The sequence below is a fragment of the Podarcis gaigeae genome (assembly GCF_964106915.1).
Source record: "Podarcis gaigeae genome assembly, chromosome: 13".
Classification (NCBI taxonomy): domain Eukaryota; kingdom Metazoa; phylum Chordata; class Lepidosauria; order Squamata; family Lacertidae; genus Podarcis; species Podarcis gaigeae.
Genome location: NC_139689.1, coordinates 7,366,954 through 7,389,915, shown reverse-complemented (window position 1 = coordinate 7,389,915; position 22,962 = coordinate 7,366,954). Strand labels below are relative to the sequence as shown.

At 46.5% G+C, this 22,962-nt stretch overlaps 1 protein-coding gene across 4 annotated transcripts; it reads left to right on the top strand.

Annotated features, from left to right (window-relative positions):
- The first annotated feature begins 5,436 nt into the window (after positions 1 to 5,436).
- Positions 5,437 to 19,550, top strand: REM2 (RRAD and GEM like GTPase 2). Of its 4 annotated transcripts, none has more exons than XM_083707101.1 (5): positions 5,437 to 6,135; positions 12,495 to 12,781; positions 13,739 to 13,812; positions 16,462 to 16,669; positions 17,598 to 19,550. In XM_083707101.1, the coding sequence occupies exons 2-5, from the start codon at positions 12,508 to 12,510 to the stop codon at positions 17,870 to 17,872; spliced, it is 831 nt and encodes a 276-aa protein (XP_083563227.1). In that variant the 5' UTR covers positions 5,437 to 6,135; positions 12,495 to 12,507; the 3' UTR covers positions 17,873 to 19,550. The 4 variants fall into 4 exon arrangements, with proteins under 4 accessions (XP_083563227.1, XP_083563226.1, XP_083563229.1 ...); XM_083707100.1 differs by having other exon boundaries at positions 5,443 to 6,210; XM_083707103.1 differs by lacking the exon at positions 5,437 to 6,135 and adding an exon at positions 6,484 to 6,864.
- The last annotated feature ends 3,412 nt before the right edge of the window (positions 19,551 to 22,962 follow it).

Sequence of the window (22,962 nt, the reverse complement as noted above, 5' to 3'; positions counted from 1 at the left end):
CTGGCCCACTTGGGCCTTGAACTCCTTCCCCAGCAAGGATGGGAAGTGGGGCTGCGACTCCCATCATCCCTAAGCCAGCACAGTCAGTACACAGGGATTATGGGAGCTGCAACCTCTGGAAGGCCACAAATTCCCTGTCTCCCCCCTTTAAAAAAAAAAGAGTTAGGTGAGATGTTCAAGCCCCATTGAAATGGACCCACAGTGCATTGGTTCCCCTGGCTTTGTTAGCTGCTGGCACAAGTATGTATGCGTGTGAGATATATAGATATATATACATATATAAATTATATATAATTTATTCTTATTTGCTGACAAGAGATGTTTCTCGGAGAAATCAGTGGCGACATTTAATGGAAGTCAGGAGTTCATGTTTTACTGCTGTCTTGTTCTGTTCTTTCCCCCATCTGGGTAGGTGTGTGTGGATAACTGACAACGTCGAGTTCTAGATGAGCAAATATTTGCACTGTGTATTTTAGTCCGTTGAGCTGTGACCACTAACTGGGGCTGCGCTGTTTTGTTATTTCACCTTCTGTTGCCTTTTCAAGTTTTTTTGCTAAGAATTAAAAAGAGAGATTTTGAACTGTAAGGTGGATTCCCACACCAGTCTTTCTGTTTCTGAGCCATCTAATTAACCGGCTGCCGAAAAAGGCTTGTAGGTTTCGGCGGATGTGATGAGGGAGAGACCCATTTGCCTAGAGCTGTTTCTACGGTCAGTTGTAGCAATTACCGTATTTTTCGCTCCATAAGACGCACCTAGTTTTTGGAGGAGGAAAACAAGGAAAAAAATATTCTGAATCTCAGAAGCCAGAATAACAAGAGGGATCGCTGCGCAGTGAAAGCAGTGATCCCTCTTGCTGTTCTGGCTTCTGGGATAGTTGTGCAGCCTGCATTCGCTCCATAAGATGCACACACTTTCCCCCTTACTTTTTAGGAGGGAAAAAGTGAGTCTTATAGAGCAAAAAATGCGGTACTTCAACTCTGGTCCGCCTTTGACGTGCTTATGAGGGCGAGTCCCAAATTGGAGAGTCTACCCCTCTAGCCATGATCAAGGTTGTGTCTCTCTCATCCCAGGGTTAGCAGATTGTGTAAACCACCCTTTCCCAAGCTGGTGCCCTCGAGATGTTTTGGGAACTACAGTTCCTAACAGTCCCTGCCAGCCAGATCCCCCCCCCCCAACGTAGCGCAGAATTAAGACAAGAAATGTGAGGAACCACAGAGAGACAGAATGGCTTGACGTTATCCCAGGATACTTGGCAAAGACATACAGTGGTACCTCGGGTTAAGTACTTAATTCATTCGGGAGGTCCGTACTTAACCTGAAACTGTTCTTAACCTGAAGCACCACTTTAGCTAATGGGGCCTCCTGCTGCCATGCCGCCAGAGCACAATTTCTGTTCTCATCCTGAAGCAAAGTTCTTAACCTGAAGCACTATTTCTGGGTTAGCGGAGTCTGTAACCTGAAGCGTATGTAACCTGAAGCATATGTAACCTGAGGTACCACTGTATGTGGGTGAAAATACATCGGGACCCTTTGTTCTTACAGATTGCTACATCAGTCTGTAAGAACAGCATCCCCGAAGCCTTCGCTATGGAAACAAGCCACGGATGGCTCCGAGTCGTCCTCGCTCAGAGTCTCAGTTTCCTGTATGTGAGACATAACCGACAAAAACAGTGCCTTTGTTGAGCTGCTGTGAAGATAACTCAGCCAGTGGACCCACGCAGTTCTAAAAGTGGGAAGAGAGAGATGTGTTGCCTGGTGCAGGTAAATCAAGAAAGTGTCTGTGGCGGTGCCCTGTGCCTGTTGCAGTTAGCACAAGTCAAGCTGTGAAGGCTATGAAGAAGCTGGTGATTGAAGCCTACAGCAGCTAGACTGGTGACTGGGAGTAGCCGCCGAGGCTATATATACTGGTCCTGAAAGACCTACACTGGCTCTCAGTACGTTTCCGAGCACAATTCGAAGTGTTGGTGTTGACCCTGAAAGCCCTAAACGGCCTCAAAGGCCCGTATACCTGAAGGAGTGTCTCCACCTCCTTCGTTCAGCCCGGAACCTGAGGTCCAGCTCCGAGGGTCTTCTGGCGGTTCCTTCCCTGTGAGAAGTGAGGTTACAGGGAACCAGGCAGAGGGCCTTCTCGGTGGTGGCACCCACCCTGTGCAATGCCCTCCCATCAGATGTCAAGGAAATAAGCAACTCTAACTTTTAGAAGAAATCTGAAGGCAGCCCTGTTTAGGGAAGTTTTTAAATATTTGTTGTTTTATCGTGTTTCTAATATTCTTTTGGGAGCCGCCCAGAGTAGCTGGGGAAACCCAGCCAGATGGGTGGGGTATAAATATTATTATTATTATTATTATTATTATTATTATTATGCCTTTGCAAGGGGGGGTCAGACTGAATGGCCTCTTGATGTTCCTTCCCAACTCTTCTAACAAAAGTATCTACACACACTTCAGATTGATTTAACTAAGCAGCATGCAGTAAATTCAGTACTACAAACAAAAGGTTGGCATACAGATCACCAACTTCTGTTACCTGGGAAGGTTTGCAAAAGAAAACAGCATGAGGGGAAATGATCAACTACCAACAGCCAACAGCACAGGCTATTTTATTTGCAAATAATCCTTCACCAAGATTATCCCTTAATACCCTTTTCCCCCAGTCTAAAAGGTCTTGTGGGTGAGGGGGTTTGTAGCCACTTCAGCGACTGCCTGGGCCTGCTTGGGACATAACTGCAGTTGGCATAGCTGCCAGGCACCAATAAACAGGGAAATCCCAGCAACTCTGTAAAAAAACCTACAGTATTTATTTTCAGTCATAAGGTTGAGGGGTTACTTTGCTCTGCGTGGCTATTATCATCCAGGCTGCATCGGTGGCCTTGTTCACACAAAAAGCTTTCCAAATGTGCCAAACGGGTGGTCATTCTGGATTCATTAACACAGATGGATAATAGAGGCCCAGAATTCGTCCCTTTCTCTACCACCGCCCTCGCCTGAAACGGCTCCGGTCTGTTGCCCTGCCAACAGCATGGAAACTGCCTCCCGGGGATCAGAAAGGCCATGAGTTCAAATCCTCCCTGGGCTGCAATTAGGGCAAGGAGGACGCCTCGCTGATTGCAGCTGAGGCTGAATGTATGAGAGGGAGAGAGAGGCCGAAAGTGCAAGGATGCTGAACGAGGCCTTGCAGAGCAACCAGGTGTGCTGTCATTTGGATGCCTCAACCTCTAAGCACAAAACGAGCAGAATCAGCATGCAGGAGGGGGCGCTTGCCCGCAGAGGGTCCCCACGGGCCCAGCCAGCTTCAGCCTTGTTTCCCGTGTCTCCCAGGGGGGCTCCCTTCTCTCACCCTATGGCAGGCATTAATTAAGCCTAATTAGCATCCTCCCACCCATGACTAACTGTATAATTCCCTCCCCCCTGCCTAATTAGGCTGAGCAGCTAATTCAGCATCATTAAAGAGGGAGAGAGTCTCTCCTGTGCGTGCTCTCTCATCTCTGCCCATCCCCTTCCTATACGAAAACCATTCACCAATGGATGCTCCACAGCCCCCCACCCTCTCTTGGTTTCATTCTCCATCCAATTACTTTGTTTACTCTTTCTTCCTCCCGTGACTATTTTGAATATTCATTTATCCACCTAACATTCACCGTCTTTCCACATCATCAGTTACCTCGATGACTGCATCAGTGTTTTGGATATATTTTTAAAGCTGTTTAAAATAGAGGGGCAGGTGATAATAATAATAATAATAATAATAATAATAATAATAATAATGCATTGTTTTTATTTTGTGTGCACCCACGTTTGCCTGGGCTCCTTTGGGATGAAGGTGGGGATACAAATTTAACAAACCAATAAACATACACAGTTCTAATTAGAGTAGACCCACTGAAATCAACGAACCTAATTTAGCCATGTTAATTAACTGCAGTGGGTCTGCTCTGCTGCAGGACCAGCACTGGCTACAGCAGAGTGGATTTTGCAAATGTGCTTTCGCAATCACACAAATTGCCCTTATCAGTCTTTCCCTTAATCCACCCATCCATCTGTCTCCTTTGTTTATCCCTCCATGCTCACTTTCTCATTATCTTATATATATCTCTCTTTGCGTTAGGCTCTCACTCTCTCTTTCCAACAAATACCCTCCCACACACACACAAACAAATATACACACACCATATTTATTTCTTTGGCCCCATTTGTGCTATACTGTACATTTCAAGCAGTGACAGGCCATTTTTAAATAGTCAATGCTTCTCCCAAATAATCCCGGGAAGCAGGGTTCCCCAAATTTGGGTCGCCAGCTGTCTTGGACTACAACTCCCATCATCCCTAGCTTGCAGGACCAGTGGTCAAGGATGATGGGGATTGTAGTCCAAAAACCTTGCTGGGAAGTGTAGTTTGTTGAGGATGCTGAACCCTGTTAGGAGACCCCTGTATTCCCTTCAGAGAGCTACAATTCGCAGAGCTCCCTGAGAAGATGGACAGACCACTCTGGGAACTGTAGCACTGCAGGAGGGGGGGGCGTATTCTAAAAACTCTCCAAACTGCAGCTCCCAGTAATCTTTGGGGGAAGCCATGGCCCTATAAAGTTGTATGACACTGTTTTAAACGCCTGGAACAGATGGGAGTCACCGTTCCAAATCCTCAGGGTCTCTCATGCACAGATATACCTCTTATCTTTGCTTCTTCCAGTACACTGATATTGATGATCATCTTCCAAAGCAACTACTCTATTCCCAGCTTAAAAATGGAAAGTGTAACGCTGGTTGTCAACCAAACACGTTTAAAGACTGTCTCAAGGCAAATCTAAAAAAATGTAGTATAAACACCAACAATCGGGAAACACTGGCCTGCGAGCGCTCCAGTTGGAGAACAGCCTTTACCAAAGGTGTCATGGGCTTTGAAGACACTCGAACTCAGGACGCAAGGGAGAAACGTGCTAGGAGGAAGGCACGCTTGGCAAATCCACACCATGATCAGCTCCTGCCCGGAAACCAATGTCCCCACTGTGGATCCAGAATTGGCCTCCACGGTCATTTACAGACTCATTGTTAAAACTGTATTTATGGAAGACAATCTTACTCGGCTACGAGTGATTGCCAAAGAAGAAGAAGATACCTCTATCGTTAATTCTAATATTGCTCTACCTACAGTGCGCAGCATGGCTCACTTCCTTGAGTCGCCTGCAGGCAGTTTCACCGCAAGGCACCTTACCTCCACTTTTGGCACCCTCTTTGTGGACACTGGTCAGGGGGAAGGGGCTGGTGGGTGTGTAACCGTGTCCTGCAGCAGAGGGAATCGACCACAGCACCTCCAAGCCCAATTCTGAAAGGTGTTAAAGGCCGAAGGAGACCCTTGCTGGATCCTGCCACCTAGCCCAGAATCCTATTCTCAAACAGAGGCCTCTAAGAAGCCACACAAGCAAGACCTGGGTGCCACAGCGCTCTTCCCAGTTGTGATTCCCCCAGCAACTGGCATTCAGAGACACACTGCCTCCAACGTGGAGGGAAAACAAAGCCCATGCTATATCTTTTTACACCATTTCATCATGTTGGGTTTTATAGCTGAGTTTTCTAGCCGAAAGGCAGAATAGATATGTGTGTGTGTGTGTGTGTGTGTGTGTGTGTGTGTGTGTGTGTGTGTATTCTCCTCCTTTGCCTGTCTCTCTTCTCCCTCCATCCACCAGCACCCTCGTCCCCCTAAGATTAATCAGCCTATTGATCCGTTCCCAGTGCAAATGTTCCTGCCTAGCAATTTGCCAACCCATCCACAGACACACAGGCTCGCTTAATCCCCCATATACATGCCCTAATCTTGCTTCCCATCTGGCTGTGCCTCCCTCCGTGCACCTTTCTCCCCCTCCCTCCCTCTCCATCCATCCTCCAATCATTTACAGCCTCTTTCTCTCTCCCTCTTTCTCTCTCCCCCCCCCCTCCACGCTCTCCCCTCTCCATAAACACACCCCCTTCGCCTAGGTCCACCTTCCTATCATCCAAACACATCCCTCCTGCTAATTCTCCCCCTTCCTTCCTTCTTTCCTTCCTCCCTCCACATTTGGGCTGCAGGGAGCCGTGGGCATAACCTGGGTTCCCCTCCAAAATTTGGCATCCTCGCCTCTGGGTCTTGGCGCGTCGCGAACAGGTGGGTTTGGGGACACGGACCGGCCTGGCAGTTTCCAAACATGTGCGACTCTCCTCCAGGGCGGGGCATCCCCAGGTTTGTTTGCATTATTATTTTTCCTGCTTTTTTGTTTTTAATAAGGGAGGGGAAGGGGTTTTAAAAGGGTGGATTAGCTGACAGCTCTGGAGGCACAGAGGAGGAAAGCAGATCTTCCAAGGAGTGAAAGGCCCCCATTTTACTCCATTCAAAAGCAGGCGGTGAGCTGGGTATAAAGGCTCTCTGGTGTGTGTGGGGGGGGGGGGTGTAGGTGGGGGGAGGTGATGTGGGAACCAGGGGTTTGTCCCCTCCACAGGGTATTGTGCCTTTGTTGCCATGTCTCCAACAGATGTCTGTGAGAGACAGCGTGTGCCAAGACCGGCATTGTTGCACTGATGAGTGTGCCAGCCGGCGTGGGAATGAGCGGAGAACATGGCAGAGCATGAATGCCTCTGTCGGAGACATGAGGACAGTCAAAAGCCCCCATCTTCGACTCGGGCATCCGACAAAGTAGGCTGTTGCCTGACTGCAAACGCTCCTGCCACAATCTAAGCGGTTATTAAACTGATGTGCCGGCCAGTGTACTTTTCTGACTTGGAATTTTGCACGAAACAATTGCGGATATTCGAACTCTATTCCACCTTGCTCCCATCATACCAGATTGGTGGGAAAGGCACCCTAATTGCCCTAAAGGATTCCAACACCTCCAGCAAGGTAGATTTTGGCAAGCTGGGGGGTGGAGTGGGGGGTGGGGGTAAAGGGAGATGATCAAACCCACCACATGGTGGTCTCCTTCAGACAACTGCGTACCACTGAGAATACAATTCAGACAGTCCATCTCGGCTCAGCTGAATTCGCCTTTATGGTGCGTGGTGGATTTTGCCTCCCAAGTAAGAATCTAGTCAAATTTGATGGGTCTGATATGTGCAGTGCTTGCCAGTGTTGTCACAATGTTCACGAGTTTGTCGTAAGTTGTCTAATGTGGTAGCTGCACTGGAGGACCCCTTTAGGCAACCGGTTTCCTCCCACCGCTCAGAGCTGCAAACTGGGAGAAATTATTGGCATGTGCTTTGGTGTGCAACAGCCAAAAGTACAATTTAATGTTCGTGTTCCTGGTTTTATGGTGGTGTTTGAGGACAAGCACATTGCCCGCACTGGGTGTGGGTGCGCGTAACCTCGCTTGCAAGCAGCGTTCGTAAGGAACGAGAGGGCTCGTGCGGATAAAAGAGTGTGTCTGTGCCATCGGTGAGATTGGTGCTTCCACAGCGAGTGTGCCACGGGTCCTCATGCAGAAGTAGTTGCAGTACACAACACTGCTTTGACAAAGGGTCTGGAAACCAAGCTGTATGAAGAATGGTTGAGGGAGTTGCATGTGCTTAGCTTGGAGAAGAGAAGACTGAGAGGTGATAAGACAGCAATTTTCAAATATCTAAAGGGTCGGACCTGAACCAACGGATTCAAATTGCAATGAAGGAGCTTCCAGCTAAATATTTGGAAGAACTTTCTGACGGTAAGAAGCGTTTGACAGTGGAATGGACTCCCTCGAAAGGTGGTGGAATTTCCTTCCTTGAAGGTTTTCAAGCAGAGATTGGATGGCAGAGATCTGTGAGAGATTCTTTAGCACTGGATCCCTGCATTGCAGGGGGTTGGACTAGATGACCCCTGGGGTCCCTTCCAAGCCTACAATTCTGTGATTCTAACCCATGCTCCGATGGTGCAGCTATATTTGGGTTGGTGCAGCTATATTTGTTCTTGCGGCTCACGGGGTCGTGAGTGACATGCCGTAGACGCCTGTCATTCCAGTAGTCAATGAAATGGAGGATAATTAGGTTTGTGTAAGTATTGATGTTTGGAATGGTATTATCTCTGCTTTTAGGCTCACAGAGTGAGGAATGTTGATGTGTCTGTGTGGTGTTACTGTGCATGCCTCCATATTCCTTCAGTGTTCAGTAGACAACCTATGCATCACATATTTGGGTGCCTGAGAGATGCATTGTGATGCCCACTTAAACCTTAGCTATGTTTTGAGTCTGAAGCTGTGTACGCACGGTGCATATGGCTTCTCCCATAGAATCCTGGGAACTGTAATTTGACAAGTGGAATTGCAGTTCTGTTAGGGGTAAACTAAAGTTCCCAGTATTCTCTAGGGGTGGTACAATTAGCTACCAGGCTATAAGTTCAAGGTGCTAGTTTGGTCTATACACAGTGTGGGACCAGGACACCTGAAATATTGTCTCACCCCTTATACGCCCGCTACATCTACAGCTGAGGGCTTCATGCAGGCACCACCTTATCTGGAGGTCCGTTCCGCACAATGAAGAAATCGGACTTTTAGTGGTGTTCCACCTGCCCTTTGGAATGTCTTCCCCTTGATGTGTGCAATCTCTGTTGTCTTCTCGGTGCTTGCTGAACCCGAACATCTTCAGCAAGCCTTTGAATCTGAAGTCTTTCCCAGTTTGCATCTGTGCCATAATCGTTTTCAATATATGCTTATTGTTTAACCCCTTGTTTGCTACCCTCGGCTCCTTTGGGAGGAAGGTGGGCTGGGCTATAAATGCAGTCAATACACACAGTGTGTGTATACAGCCACGGTGTGCAGTTGCATGTGCTCACATGCCCTCTGTTGATGTGCATACACAGCGAACCTGTCAGTTTTGGCTGCCTCTGTGTTTCAGTGTCTACTGAACCCATCAGGTGGATCAAATGAGGATATAGTTTTAACCCAAGCATGGATGGCGTTTTCAGGCACATGGCGATCGTGCCGGTGTGCGTGCGCCTGCATTGTGACACTGCCACAAGTATTGATGTGTTTCCCCAGGGACCACATGCACATGAGATGCAGTCCTGTTGTGTATTGGTGACAAACTGACACCGTCTCCCTGGGCTGGTGTCAGTGCTGGTGTCTTTTTTTTCTGTGGGTGTGTCTGTCCTATGTGAGCAGAAGGCGTTTGTGTTTGCCCTCTCTCTCTCGTTCTATTTGTACATGCTTCTAAGCAGGGGACCACGTGTGGGTTTTATTGGCAGGCTGTTCCCGAAGGTGTGTTTATTGCTGTGTTGTGTAGAATTAAAAAGCTGTAAAAGCAGTCCACTTTTCTGCCCAAAGCCAGGATGCTCTTCCCACCTGTCCTTTTAAGATGGCCGCCCCACCCCCTACCCCAGCTAAGCTCCTCCTCTGCCTTGTACAAACTGCACGCCAGGCAAAATGTATTCCGTTATTGCATCTCCAACCTAGAGAAAGCTCTGCCAGTTGAATTTCTGTCTGTATTGCAGAATAGGAAGTCTGCAAGAGAGAAAGAAAAAGCAGAGGGCTGGTGGAGCAGCTACACTTACTCATACTCCCCTGACTTAGAAAGAGAGAGGCCCATATGCAAACCACAACTGTAGAACAGAAATGGATGCCCAGCGGTGCCTGGTAACTCGAGAAAGCGAGCCAAGCTGCGAGGGATGGCAATACCCCGCCACACATGTCAAACTACGCACGGGTCAACCTGGGTGAAAATTCTGTGTGCCAATTCAGACCCCGAAGCCTCAACACCGGGTGTCTCTGAAAAGCCATTTATTTCCCGTGGAGCAGAGAAAGAGACTTGACCCACCTTTTCCTACGGGAACCTGCTTTCCTATCAAGATCGTCATAATCAGAGATCCTCCTGTGTGTGCTGTATCGCCCAGAAATATTCCTGATTTGGAAAAGGGAAAGGGCCTTTTTTTCAGTGGCTCCCTCCAAAGGGAGGCCTGCCTTGTAGCTTCTCAAATGGCACTCCAAAATCTTACCTACTTATGACACTCCAAAATCTTACCTCTTTTGAGGGAGGACGGATATAAATTGTTGCTCCGTTTTTGGAAGTGACAAGTTGTATCCAGCTAGATTAGACCCACTAACCTAAGTCATGTCCATTCACTTCAATGACCCTGCAGGACTAGCATTGGATAAAATCCGTAGCAATTGCTATGGTTTAATTACATTTAATTAATTTAATGATTGCTGTACTGTTTCTCTTCTTAGTGTTTTATGGCTGCTTCGTTGAAGGTGATTAAATTGTTAATTAAAATCGCAAACTAAGCCTGCTGCCCCATGATCACTTGTTTAGTAGAAATATTATTACATTTTAAAATTTTCATTTGACACTTAAAAAGTACCCAAAATTATTAAAACACTGCATGTATATTAAAAAGTACACCAGCCCCTGCCTACAGGTTCACAATCTTGAGTCATGATCCAAAAGGAATAACGAATGGGGAGGGAGGAGGAAAGCAAGTGTTTGAGCAGCTGAACCTTCACTGGCCAATGGATGGGGCCAAGCTGGTCTGTTTCCTGCCCTGATGTAATTTCTGGGAGAAAAGGGGGTGCATCCTCCCAGGGACCCCAGGTCTCCTTCAGCTCAGCAGTCCCTGGTAACTGGCAGTCTTCTATACAGACATGTATCAAATTCCACCATTATTTTCACTTGCGTGATTAACTGCCTTGAGCTCATGGAGAAAAGGCAGAGTGTAAATGTTTTGAATAAACAAAGAGACCATCGAATATTGTGTCTGCCTGCCTGCCTGTCTTTATACTCAGTAATATGGGTAGTTTTAATGTGTTTGTGAAGTAGAGAATGTGCAAGTGAGGGAGGTAGAGAAAATGTGCTTGTTTGTGAGAGAGAGAGATGTGAATTGTTTATGTGCTTTACTGTGTCTCTAGCTCTACGGTGTGTGTGTGTGAAAGAGAAGGGGAGTTTGGTGCTTCTAACCAAAGCGTGATTGTGTGTTGTGTCATGTTGAAAACCTGCAGATACACGGTATTGCACCTGCTTTGGCTACATACATAACATAGATTTCAAACACACACACACACACACACACACACAGAGAGAGAGAGAGAGAGAGAGAGAGGAATGCTGGGAACTGTGCATTATGAAAGGAGCTGGGAATTGTAGCTCTGTGGGGGTAAACTACAGTTCCCAGTATTTTGTGGGGAGAAGCCATGACTGTTAAAGAGGTAAATGGGTTGTAAATGAATGGTGTGCACTCAGCATTCTTCCCTCCTTCTCCCTCTGTCACGCCCCTGGTGAATATATTTGTATTTTGCTAGCCATAAAATGCCACGTGGGAACATAGGCATTGCCTCAGAGAATGTGTGCTATTAGCCTGGCACACGAGCCTAGTTGGTATTCTGTGTGTGGCATGGTGCTGTGATGAAAATAATGTTTACCATTTAGAGATAACTCAAGATTTCCTCAGATATACTTGTGGACATCTCAGCTACAAAAGGGCAAGCAAACAAAACCCACAACAATTTCCATATTCCTTTTTTTCACACATTATTTTTGAGGCAGAGAGTACACGGAGTATCTTTGGACAACCTTGTGATATCTCTACACCAGCGGTTGGCAAGGTTTTCCTCGCCTTTTCACTCCAGCGGAGATCCCTCCATGGGATCACGCGCACGCGTGAGCGCCCACGCTCATGATTTCCAGCGTTTGTGTCTGTGCAGGCACGATTTTCAGTGTCTGCATGCGCAGACATGATTTCCGGCACCGCAGAAGTGAGTTCCTGCGCCATGCTGCCCCGGTTTAGCGCAGCGCGCGGGGACTTGCTAAGCAAGCAGCTCGGTTCAAGGGCGGCTCGTGGGCAGGTTAACCAACCCCTGTGGGCCACTTGTGGCCCATGGGCCTTAGGTTGCCGACCCCAGCTCTACACCCTGTGGTAAAATTAATGGGATCTGTTCGCTTTCCCAGACTGTCCTTTTCTGTGGTAAAGAGCCAGTGAGTGAAGAAGAACCACACAAGTATCATAAAAATAATCAACGTTATAAAATACAAATGCAAATAACAAGAATGAAAACGGCAGCACAAAACCAATACATTTTGGGTTTAAAAAACTATTTAAGAGTCCATTCAAAACACATCGTTTCCCCTCAAGAATCTTGGGAACTGTAGTTTGTTAAGGGTGCTGCGGATGGTGCCTCCGTGAGGAGGGGTAGCCTACAGTTCCCAGGATCCTTTGGAGGAAGCCATGAAGTGGCATAAATGTGCTTTAAATGCATGGGGCAGTTGTGACCAAAATTAACTCAGCTATCTGGTTCCCAGGAAACCTCAGACCCTCCAAGTGTCCCTATTTTCCAGGGACAGTCCCGGATTTAGAGAAGCCGACCCAGTTTCTGATTTGAGCGTGGAAGCTCCCACTTTTTCCTTAGGATGTCCCTGTTTTCTTTGGAGAAATGTTGAAGGGTGAGGATTTATCTGACCCCTGAGCCTGAGCGGTTTCAGTGGCCTGAATTGCACCTGAAAATGTTTTGTGTGCACGATGTGTCCTGGTGCTGAAACGCTCTGACCCTCTTGCGCATCTCGCCCCTGTTCCTGCAGCTTGCCGTCCACCATGACGTTGCCCTCGGCGCTGGCGGGTGCCGGACCACGGCGTGGGAGCATGCCTTTGCCCATCAAGCACCAGCTGGTGAGGGCGTCGGCGGTGGACGAACTGGACTCTCCCCCCAGCTCCCCCGAAGTGGGAAGCACTGGGGGGGCCAGCCCCGCAGGAGGACGCGGCCCCTACAAAGTCATGCTGCTTGGCGAGAGCGGGGTGGGGAAGACCACCTTGGCGGCCATCTTTGGAGGCCTTAGAGGGGGCCCCCACCACGAGGAAGAGCACACAGGTGAGCCCAGAAGATGCCAGGGGATGGCGTTGCAATATTTCATTCTGCAAAACAGCAGAAGTTCAAGAGGCCCTGCTTTTCTTGCCATACATGCAGCAGAAGGGGAACAGGAGAGAACGGCGTGCTCCACCTGAGGACATTTTATTTTTATTGATTTAAATAGACAGGAGAAGAGCCATATTGGATCAGACCAAAGGCCCCATTAAGTCCAGCATCCTGCTCTCCATTCACCTGTTGAATTTCTGCCTTCCATAGCATTGTTGTTTAAGAAGGGGAAGGTAAAAACTCTCCAGATAAATGGAAGTTTTTGTGTGGAATTTAAGCTGTTAGGCCAGAATTTCAAAGTGATGGCTGTGGGAATTGACTTTGCTGCAGTGATTTTCTTAAAATCCTGAGGGGAAGCTGGGATAGATCTTCTGGAAAAGTTTCAAATCGCTGCTATCTTAAAAACCTGACATCATATAATATACATGAGTGTGTGTTTGTGTCTAAGGCTGTGTACACACTAAGCCTTCAAAGCACACTTGCAAATAAATAATGGGCAGGTTGTATGCTAAAGGTTGCTGGAAATTGTGACTCGGTGAGGGATAAACTACACTACCTTGAGATGTTTCTCAAAAAATAATTTCATTTATCTAATTCTTACCCCACATTTATACCCAGGAGGCTCTCCTAGGCTCCCCTTAACTTTTCCAACCATTAAATGTATAGGGTTGCAGCTAGTCCTACTCAGAGCAGACCCACCGAAATTAATGGCCATGGCTAATTTAGTCCCATTAATGGTCTCCTTTGAATAGAATATGGTCACATTCTACCCATATAACTTGACAAATCAGCCACGAAGTGGATATTTGGTGGTACAGACATATCTGGCAATAGTTTGTAAGGTGATACTCAAGCTATACTAAACCTCCTTTTCTCTCCCTTTCTTTCTCCACATTTCTTTTATTCCCTCAGAGGATTCCTACGAAAGAAATTTCTACGTAGATGATGAAGAAGTCACTCTAATATTATATGACATCTGGGACCAGGTAGGTGCATTTTGGTCCCCTTCCTACCTATTGAGATGGGATGTATCCAGAGCGTCATCCCCAGCAGGGGGAGAAATATTACGGCAAAAAGTTCTCCATCCTATCTTTGTTGTTGTTTAGTCGTGTCCGACTCTTTGTGACCCCCTGGACCAGAGCACGCCAGGCACTCCTGTCTTCCACTGCCTCCCGCAGTTTGGTCAGACTCATGTTTGTAGCTTCGAGAACACTGTCCAACCATCTCGTCCTCTGTTTTCCCCTTCTCCTTGTGCCCTCCATCTTTCCCAACATCAGGGTCTTTTCCAGGGAGCCTTCTCTTCTCATCCCATCTAAAAGCTGATAAATCTGGCAACACACCGGAAACGTCTTAAAATTTATTATTAATGCAAGTAGTTGCGTCAACCATCAGATGGAAGGCATGACCATATAGAGTTATCTCTTACACACAAACGAAGGAACGCCTTTGATTCTAAAATAAGCATCTGCTGGGACACAGACTACTTGTAATCCGAAACAACAAAAGGTGATAGTCAATGAAGTTTTACTCAGTGCAGACCCACCGAAATTAACAGGCCTAACATCGTCATGTTTTGTTCCTTTCAAGTGGGTTTACTTTGGGTATGACTTATCTGAATACCACCCACAGAAAATGTGCTCTGGTCTTCAAAGCTGTTGGCTTGTTCATAAGCAAAGGCATGATGACTGAATCAAAACTCATAACTGGACCATACAATGGAGACTTGTGATTTGATCTCTCATTCCTTTTAGTTTTAACATACAGCTGCCATCAGGAGCAGAAGGGGTGGATTGGGACCATAGCGGCATGGGAGGGGAATTTACTCTTCCTCCCGAAACAGCATTTTGTGAGTCACCCATCTTCCAAAGTGGATTCATTGCCCCACGAATGGTAACATATATATTTAGATGGGTGACAGCCCCAATCTAACCAGTCTAGCACAGAACATAGCAGGCTTCATCCTGACAAGATTGAGAGTATTTACACCGGTGGCTCCAGCATCTGCCCTGGTTTTCTGTTTTCAAAATTGCGGTATTCCACAATTTTTCAGGTCTACAGAAATTCTCAGTCAGTTACAAATCCAGCATTCTGAGAATCTCTGTTGTTATTGTTTATTTGAACCGGTTTTCTAGATCTTAAGTCTTAGAGGATATTGTGGGCAATGCCAGGCAATATCAGAATGTTTTGGAGATTGTGGAGTGGGATTTCCAGTTGGCAAGGGCAGTTTTCTCTGCAGCTCTTGGTTACTGCAAGGGTCAAACGGAAACAAGGTAAAATTATGCAAAAAAAATCATGGCATGGTTATAATGAACGTTTGCAATTATATCCAAGATTTACGCAAAGCTAGACAACCGGATGGAATTGCCTTGTTTTATTATTGTTTTGTTTTAGCATCTCGTTTGCATGGAAATGCGTTCCAAAATTGCACAGTATCCCTGAAGTGAGGGAGAGTGGTATGCAAATTTATGCAAATCCATATTAAATTAACACAGCCGTTTGGGAGTCAGGCGGGGGTGTATACCACTGACATGCACGAATATGCAAATTGTTCTGGAAACTGGCAGCATTCTTGGGCGGCTTGATTGCAGCATACAGTGCCATTATGCAAATACATGGAGAGTGTATCCAACTGCCAAAGAGAATAAGCAACAGAACCCCCATTATCTGCATTGCAATTATCCAAATACCTCGCTTATCAGAATCTGCCATTTTCAAATACCTGCATGTCTTCTCCCCTCCCGTGGCTGCCTATTCAGAAGGCCCCAGGGAAGGATCCTGAGGAGCTGCTATATGTTTCAATATTATCTTAACTGCGTTTTTTATTATTGTGTTTTGACTTTAGTTGTAAAGTCACCTTGGAACAATTCGTATCCTTAAAGGTGAGATGCGAATAATTATACTGTAATTAAAAAATGTGTAAAACACACTCCTGTTTATCTGAACTTTCCAGTATCCAAACACACCAATCGGAAACATTCAACAGCCACCCCGGTTACTATCGCTGTCACATTCACTCTGGTAACATGCTGGATTGATCTGTTACACTTTCCAATATATTTAAAAGCTGCAGCTTTGGTTAACGCAATTCTTTTTAATATCACCCACATATACAAAAAATGCAGGTAGCTCTTGTAGAGAAAGAGGTCGCCTCTTTGAACAGGTTGCTGGTTACGACTTCCAAAACTGTTTTTTCCCCCCTTCAGAACAATTTGTGTGTGTGTCTGATTTTTTTAGAATCATACACAGATATAGAAAAATAAAACATGCATGATTTACTAGCTAATATTTAACAGAGGAAATGCCCATAACAAGTAGAATCACCAAATAATCCACACCAGTGAAAGCACTCAGTAAATTTCCCTTCCAATGCCCCCCCCCATTATATGACAGGCACTGTTTAGGAGGCAGGAGTGGGTCCCCCCCCATATTGTGGTCCTGTCTTTTGTTCAGGTGGGAAGCCATTTTGTCTTATTATGCCACACCCCCAGCGGCGGCCATTTTGTGACTGGTGCCCGCGGCACTTCCCCCAAAATCCTTGTTGTCAAACAAAGGTTGGCAGCCCCTGATCTGGACATACACATGCCCTCACATTTCCTGACTTTGACCTCTTCCCTCCGCGCAAACTTTTCCCGCAGGGAGATCCCGGAGGCTGGATGCAGGAATCCTGCCTGCAGACGGGAGACGCCTTCCTGTTGGTTTTCTCGGTGACCGATCGCCGCAGCTTCACACGCATCCCCCCCACCCTGCTGAGCCTACGGGCTGGGTGCCCTCGGACAGACCCCCCTATTATCCTGGTGGGGAACAAGAGCGACTTGGCGCGATGCCGGGAGGTCTCACGCGAAGGTGAGTTTCCAGAGGCACCGCTCCCTAAACACTAGGGAGATCGCCTGCGCACCATTCAGGTGGCTTCCGGTCTACCATTTTGGAATAATTCGTTCTTTCTGAAGGGCCGAGGCAGGAGAAGGAACCCACGAGAATTGTTTGCTTGTTTATTTTCTCCTTTTCATTTCATTTTTAATTTTTTATTGAATTTTACAAGAAAAGAAAAAGAAAAAGAAAGAGCAATACATTACACTATAAACACATTTATATACATATTTTCCAAAATAAAAACTAAAAAAGACAAAAGAAAGCAGAAAAAAAATACTTTTCGTAACCCATATTACCAAATTCATGCTTCAAACATTGCAATATATAACTCTTAGTTAAAATATTATAAAAGACTTCGACCGCATTCACCGCACGTCTCTTATTTATCTTGCTCGCCTCTACATCTGTTCTTCAATCATTTCCCTTCCTTAGATTCTTTCATAGTCAGTCAAATCTTTATGTTCTCTATACTCTTCACAAGGTTAGTCTAGGCACAACCAAACTTTTATATTTGAGCCCTGCTTGTATAAATATTCATTTAAGCATTCCCATTGTTTCTGAATTATAGCTTTTGATTTATGCCTTATTAAATCCTTCAATTTTGCTAACTTCAGGTACTCGCATAGTTTACATATCCATTCCCCTTTTGTTGGGATATAATTTCCTTTCCAATGACTGGCTACCAACATTCTCACTGCTGCTGTTGCATACAGAAATATGATAATTTTGTCTTTGGGGATATCGTTACTCAAGATTCCTAGTAAATATGCTTCTGCCCTTTTGATATGTGATACTTTTACCAATTTTTTCATCTCTTCATGGATCATCTCCCAAAAAATTTTAATCTCTGGACACATATGGTATAGTTTACTTTTCTCATGTTTCTTGCCTCCATTACCAGAGGGCCGCAGCCTAGCTGTCATGATGAACTGCAAGCACATCGAGACGTCCGCAGCGCTGCATCACAACACGGAGGAGCTCTTCGAAGGCGTTGTGCGGCAGATACGGCTGCGCCGCCGTCGGCGTGAGGGCGATGGCTTCAGCAGGGAAGGGGCCGGGGGCCGGCGCGAGAGCCTCACCAAGAAAGCCAAACGCTTCCTCTCTAGTCTCGTGCCGAGGAATGGACGCTTCTTCAAGCAGAGGTCAAAATCCTGCAACGACCTTTCAGTGCTATGAGCCCCATGCCAGCATGCCAGAAATCTCTGCAATGAAAGGAAACACGTAAGAGTCCCCTTACCCTCAGCTGCATCGAGCTCAGGAGAGCAGCCACGTCGACCCAAGGGCAGTTCCCAAACATAGCAAAGCTCCCAAAATCCTCCTTGGCTCAGCTCTCCTCCCATCATCTTCAATGCATAACCGAACAAACTATTTGCTCCTGTCCTCTGCAGCAGCTTGGCTCCTTGAGAGGGCTTCTCAAACAATCAAACACACGAGTTTTACAAAAAACACACGTTTAATATACAGTATGCTTTACAGGACCTGGAGACACCTGCTCTCCAAACTCACGTGCCTCTCACCTTTTCAAATATTGCTCGTGGCACTCTTGTGAGATTCATTTTCTTGTCTGCCTTTAAGGGTGTCTTGTCTTAAAGGTGCCCAACTGGTACAAAACGCTTCAGTCAAGAGACTCAGGACTTCTGTTCGGGATTTCTGTTCCTTTCCTGTCCGTGACGCTCAGGTGCCCATAATCTCTCATGGGACAAGATTTTTTTTTCAAGGCACTAACTCTAGAGTGAAACGTTACGTCTACTGTATATGTAAACAAATGGCCCCTAGACTCTTTGCGCAAAGCCTTATCCGTCGTGCTACTTTGCTATGTCTTAGGAGGTATTTTCAGAGGTGCTGTTTTTTGCTGCCCTCTGTGTCCGTACATATACCGAAGAGGATATAAAATGGTGGAAGTTTATTTTCTCTATAGTTGTGTGGCGCACCTCGCTTTTAAGAGGCGCTTGCTTAAAGGCACCGACTTTAGAATGTCCCTTCCTGTATGGTCTAGCAAACAGGAATGCTTTGTGTTCGCTTAAATGTTCAACTTTGAAAAGGTAGTTAAAGGCACCAGCTGGGGGATATTTCAATCTCATTGCATTGACACAGTGGAGGAATAGCACCTCTTTGTGTACCTCATTTTTAAAGAGCACCTAAGGGCCAGCCCTGTGCTTATTTCAGCCAGCTAACTGCAGCTTTGAAAAGCTTAATTCGTTTGCTTAATGATGCTTCCTATGCCAATGCTCACCTTTTAAACAATTGTTCTGTTTTTTTTAAATTATTTTTAAGGAATTCATCAAAGGAATTGCTGTTTTAAATACCAAACACATATGCTTCTCTTTTAATATCATCACCCACCTGAAGGGCATGCTCCTCTTAAGGAAAGTTGTTGTGGAAGATGGATTAGCAGTTAACCGCCATATCTAGCACATCCTTTTAAAGAAGCCATTGCAACAGCAGCCTTCTCAATTCAGCTACAGATGGAGAATTCTCCACATGCCGTAGCTTTTAACCTCCCTTTTAAGAGGCAGACTAAAGGCACAAACCTCAAAGCATTTGTGACTGTGGGGCAGGGATGTGTGTGTGTGTCTTCTGACTGACTTGCTGGATGTTTTGTTTCGAAGGCTACAACCAATAATGAAATGGAACAATTAATGATTAACCAGCTTGGAGCCTGGTTCTTTTCTTAAAGGGACAGGAATTTTATTCCTGGAAGAAGACTGCTTTCAGATTCCAAAATGACGGCTTTGAAGGATGTAGCCTTATATGTACACCCCGCACCTGCCGAAAAAACAAAAAACCACCTTGAGGATGAGTGCCTGACAAATGCTGTGTGCTTATTTTCCAATTAAAGCCATTTTCTATTATAGTACCTTCATTTACCTAACCTGTAGCGTCTGGGCCAGGGGTTGCTCAGAACCGTTGGAAAGTGGTGTGGGATGTGGGGAGCAACAAGGATGGACTGGCAGGGAAGCTGCAGGGAGGGCAGGAAGAATGCAGGAGGCAAGGCAGTGAGTGGTAAGCCAGATTACTTGCGGAATGGCCATGAAAATTATGTGATCCTGGAAGTGCACGGCTCCTACTCAAGAAATGGACGTTAGGATGATTTGACAGCAGGGTGGGATGTTAGGATGATTTGACAGCAGGGTGGGGCGTAGGATGAGAAGCTCAAACGCATCCATTGTGTCCAGGGCAGTTATACGTGAACCCATTTTCCATGTTTGCACCTGCAAGAGTTTTGAGGGAGATTGGCTGATCCACACCTTTGCTCAGCCCGTTTCCCCTGGGTCAGAGGGCTTTTCTTGTCCTTCTGTGCCTTGCGAAATAAAAAATAAAATCAATCCAATCTTACCCACTGAATTGGATCAGATGCACAGAAAAATCGGAAGAAAGGTTTTGCTGAACCAAGCGTCAGCTCAGCAGGTCAGATCACATTTTCGCAAGGCAGAACAGTGAGAAAAGCTCTCAAACCCAGAGGGAATTAATCAGGACACAACACGAAATAAGGGTCAACCCAAAGGGTGGCTAAGCTCACGGCTTTCGGCATGTGTCCCTTAACTTCCTGATGAAATCCTGCAGGATTTTATACCACAAAATCCTCTTTTTTGTTGTGCTTTAGTGCAAGATCTCCCCTCCAGACTCGGCAGTGGAGGAAGCATCGCAGAACGACTGGTGAATTAGAACCATGTGTGGACAACAGGGCAGTGTATATCCACCACTAATTCCCTATTAGTGAATCATTACTCAAAGAAAGTACTTCTTCGTGCAATGCACAGTTGAACTACGGAACTCGGCTCCAGAGGAGGCAGCAGCAATGATTGACAACCAAGGTGGCTTATAAAAGAGGACTGAACAAATTAATGGAAGACAAGGCTATAAACAGCTACTAGGCACAATGGCTAATGCTGCCTTCGCTGAGGCAGTCATGCTTCTTGAATTACCACTTGCTGGGAACCACAGGGAAGATGCTGTTGTCCTGAAATCCTGCTTGCCGGTTTCTCACAGGCATTTGGTTGGCTGACAGGACGAGGTGGGTCACTGGCCTGATCCAGAAGACTCTTCTTTGTGTTCTTAAAATTGCAAAGTGCATCCACAAAAAACAAGCCAAACAGAAAACCCACCAGTATGGAGGACCCTCCAAGATGTGATTTTCGCTCAGCTTTACAGGGACTTGGCTGTGACAAGAAAGAAAGGCCTTCTCCACATGCTCTGTTACCGTCCTTTCCTTCATCTGTTCCCTGGGCTTTTACCCATTGAGAGCAGGTTTCAAGGGGCTGCACTTTGCCTCTATAGGCTGGAGGTTGGGGAAAAGACAGATCAGGAGCAGGAGAGGGAGGAAGAGGAGGCGGTTTGCCTACAGAAGCCGAGGCCCGATGAGCAATGAGAGTGGCACAGCAGTCAGCGGGCCTAGAAGCAAAAGGCAGTGCAAGGAGCCTGCTTAAGATGCAAGCTGTGCCTCCCCTCATCAGAAGAGGAGACAGGCTGACGGTTCAAGCTGTCAACGCTTGCCAGGGGCCCTCCTACGCCTGCCTTAAAAGAGAAGCACCTGCAACGAAGATTGCTATTCCCTCACCACCGACACTCCCACTTTCTGCAAAGCTTACCTTTGCACAGATCCAAAGCACCCGCTGCCACCTTCAAAACCTCCACCCTGAGCCGTGATAGGCACCCTTGAGGTGTCACCGCCTCTGCCCCTGTGTCCTTACCACTGCTAAGGAGTGGGTGGGGGGAGAGAGAAAGGGGCTTATCAAAAACTTCAGAAGCGCTTGCATTTTCTGAAGGAACCAGCTGGTCACACCTCGCAGCCACAAGGCAGACTTGAGGTGGGTGGAGGGTGTCTGAGTCAGCAGGTTCTGCAGAAAAAAGGGGACCTGAATACCTGGATGTGTTGTGTGTTCTGTGACCCCTTTGCCCCTTACAAGTTCTTAAACTTGGGAGGGCATTAAAAGAGAGCCAGGTCAATTGAGGAAGCAGAAGGCTATTGAAGGTAGTAAGTAAAGGGACCCCTGACCATTAGGTCCAGTCGTGGCCGACTCTGGGGTTGCGGTGCTTTATTGGCGGAGGCAGCCGGCGTACAGCTTCCGGGTCATGTGGCCAGCATGACTAAGCCACTTCTGGCAAACCAGAGCAGCACACGGAAACACCGTTTACCTTCCTGCCGGAGCGGTTCCTATTTATCTACTTGCACTTTGACGTGCTTTCAAACTGCTAGGTTGGCAGGAGCAGGGACCGAGCAACGGGAGCTCACCCCGTGGCGGGGATTCGAACCGCCGACCTTCTGATCAGCAAGTCCTAGGCTCTGTGGTTTAATCCACAGCAAACATTCCAGCAGTGGTCACTGTGAGAACTAGATGGACTGCTGGCCTGATCCAGCAGGCTCTTATGTTAAGCTATAGATGTATGAACACACACACCTCCCTATGTATATTAGAAATCCTTACATTACACATTTTGAGTATAATGCCATACTGTTGGTGCACACTGGTTGTATACTTGCTGAATGTAATGTGTGAACACTCCTGCAGCCAGCTATACAGTATAGCCAAGTGGTGATTTGAACATCTCTCAGCTTCTAAACCAACCCTCTTAGCATGCTGGTCCTCAAAGTGAATATGCCGCCCATACCAGAATTGAACCCATAAGAGAACCAACAGAATGCATCCCCGAATTGAATTTACTTTCAAACCAATGACTAAAAATGCCTCAATAATGTACTCTTTCCCCTTCACATGTCTCCAAAACCAGATTAACTGGTTTGAAGCAGACCCTCTCATTTTCATGCACAGGAGCACGTAGCACTGATTGCTCATCAATGATAGCACAGGTGTGTTCACCATGAAGATGGCTCTTTTTTTAGAAAACAAAGAAAAGAAAAAAAGGGTAAAAAGAGACAGCATTTGTTCAGTAAACACCTAAATGCAATTTCAGGTCACCAAGGACGGAAGTTGCCGCCATACAAATATTGCAGAAATATTTTTGCACAAGGAGCAAGGAATGCTTTCGACTCCACTGCCTCCTAGCTTAGCAAAACCAAACCCACATTGCAGCCCCTTTTTCTCTCTCCCCTCCCCAATTCCTTCCTTTGCCAGCGAAAGCTATCAAAGCTATCACACTTGAGAAAACAATGAGGAACAAAATGTCTTCCCTTCCTTCCCTTTCCATGGCTCAAGTATTCAGAAATTGGATGAGCAAGAAAAAGGGGGGGTGGGTGGGAAGGAGATGTGCATCTCTTCACCATGGAAACACCCTTATGGGTCCACAGCTGGGTGGTTGCCATGGAG